Below are 2211 nucleotides of genomic sequence, written 5' to 3' on the forward strand. Positions count from 1 at the left end.
AAGCAGTTCACAGAGGATTATTACTGGACTAAATGGAAGGGAGATAGGAAGGGAAACATATTACTTGGAGGATCTCCTAAGAACGTACCTTTGATTAACCATGTGGCTTTTTAGCATATGGACAACCAATTAAGTGGCTTTTCTTTCTCGTTGGTTAGATTTTCAGTGGATGGGTATGATGCAGGATTAGCAGGCGCGTTTTGAAAGCCATTCATCTCACTTTACTTTTCCCCATAAGGAGAGAGATCCCTTCAGCAGAGTTTCAATATGGATTTTCTGATATATTTGGGCCATAGCAACAGCGCTTATGATGAACTGGTGATTCGTTGAACCACTGCATCAGGAATTTAGCGTGATCCTGCGGTCCATCCAGTATTGTCTAGGGGTGGGTATCTGGGTGGCTAGCCAGACAACCAACCAGATGACCCGTCGCCGCCAAAGAAGACCAAAATGGAGGGCATGAGGCATTTCTGCCATTGGTGCATGGATTCCGCTGGCCTAGTTATGGCCGGTCAGCTCATGGATGGACTGAGACGCAAGAGGAGGGCTACGCACGTTATCCTCATGCGCTCAATTTCCGAGACAAAAAGGGAATGGACGGACCATTCCCAGAGCCGGGGCAGCGCCAGCGCGAACAACGCAGGCAAAGTGTGTGGGAAGGTGGGGGAGACAGGGAAAGTCGTTGAGTGATGCACCCGTAGTCTTAGGCAGTGGACGGAGCCCTCGAAGGCGATCGCGACACCGAACCCGGTCGGGGTCACACCACCATTTGCTGGACTAAGTCGTATAACCAGGCCGAAGGAGTTTAATGCTGGTCCAAGGTGGCTTAGGCTAAGGCAACATCGCGGCTGACCAAATTCATTGGGCCTTCGTAGCTCGTATGGTGATTTTTACGAACACACTAGGAATACGCAATATACTCTGGTATACGGAGTACGGAGTACAACAGCAGGGTGTAGAATAAATAGGTGGCAGTGTAAACAGGTACTCAGTCCAGGGTTACAAAGTAAAAGTCAATTGCGGCTGGTAAATATCTTTCAGGGAATAACTTCCTATGGGCTTGACTATATCATCATCTCATTTATTTTATTGTATTTAACTCAAATTATGGCTTTATCATGGGTTTATTCATATATAAAGGGCCAACACAGCATTTATTACAGGAGCATGACAATGAAAAGCAAGAAAGACAACAGAAGCAGCAACAATCTGCATTGAATACTACAGCTGATGTGAGGACCGATTCACCCCCGGTTGGGGTCTCAGCTCTGTTCTATACAGGGTGCTTCTAATACCATCTTGGTCGAAAAATGGACCGCCAAAATACTGCCCGGAGCTTTCGCAGATGCTACCGTCTTCGATTCTAATAAGATCATGCCACTTTTGCCTCAACATTGCGTTGGATCTTGCAACCAGTTCTGGGGGCGAAGGCCCAAGTAGGACTATCATCTCTGCGATATGAGCTTTGGCATAATAGTCGCCTTTCTGATAGCGATTGACGAGTTCCTCTGCAGGTTTCGCAGGGTAAAACTTGTTTGGGACTGTAGCCTGGACAGCGCTCCTCGTCAATTGGCTCTTTTCCTAGTAGAGAATGCCCCGCTGGGGGAGTTCAAGCGGTTCTCTGTGAGAAGAGCTTCTGCGGATTGAGAGGAATGGGCGCGTCATTGTACGACTCAAGGACTTTGCCCTGGATTGCGTTAGGACGTGAGCTCTCTGGAGTTGAAATATGGACATGTTGAAGTTATAAGCAAGAGAACGGTAGATATGTGCCAGGTCAGTTAAATTGGAAATGTTTACCGCAGGCATCACATAGTTAATCTGGGATATTCACTAAGCATTATGTTTACATACAAAGCAACACGAGCAAAGATATTTCATTTTATGCAATCCTAATTACAGCATTTCAACAAGCTAGCACCTCATTTCCATGGATTAGATATTATGCTGCACTCAGGTCGACCACCAGTCTCGATATATCCACAGCGTGCGCCCAAGTCCGTCAATTCTTAGGGCTCGTAGCTAGCTATAGAGCAGCAATCGAACGGACGGATTATGGCGGTGTTTGGTACTGGCGAGAAGCCTATTAGACCACTATGTTGCTCCTATCTGGTTGCCACATGCTCCATCGAAGCTATACAGGATGACAATACCAAAAGCCAAAAGAAAAGGAGACAGCAATAGAACAACCACGCAGCCAATGCTGAAACGGTC

General features: G+C 46.8%; 1 protein-coding gene across 1 annotated transcript; it reads right to left on the reverse strand.

Moving 5' to 3' along the window:
• Positions 1-1121: 1121 nt before the first annotated feature.
• ASPGLDRAFT_50310 (uncharacterized protein) lies at positions 1122-1624 on the reverse strand. The gene is made up of 2 exons (XM_022547280.1): positions 1515-1624; positions 1122-1436 (listed from the first exon to the last, which is right to left on the reverse strand). The coding sequence occupies exon 2, from the start codon at positions 1393-1395 to the stop codon at positions 1222-1224; it is 174 nt and encodes a 57-aa protein (XP_022397958.1). The 5' UTR covers positions 1396-1436; positions 1515-1624; the 3' UTR covers positions 1122-1221.
• Positions 1625-2211: the final 587 nt, after the last annotated feature.

This window comes from Aspergillus glaucus (assembly GCF_001890805.1).
Source record: "Aspergillus glaucus CBS 516.65 unplaced genomic scaffold ASPGLscaffold_19, whole genome shotgun sequence".
NCBI classification, from domain to species: Eukaryota; Fungi; Ascomycota; class Eurotiomycetes; order Eurotiales; family Aspergillaceae; genus Aspergillus; species Aspergillus glaucus.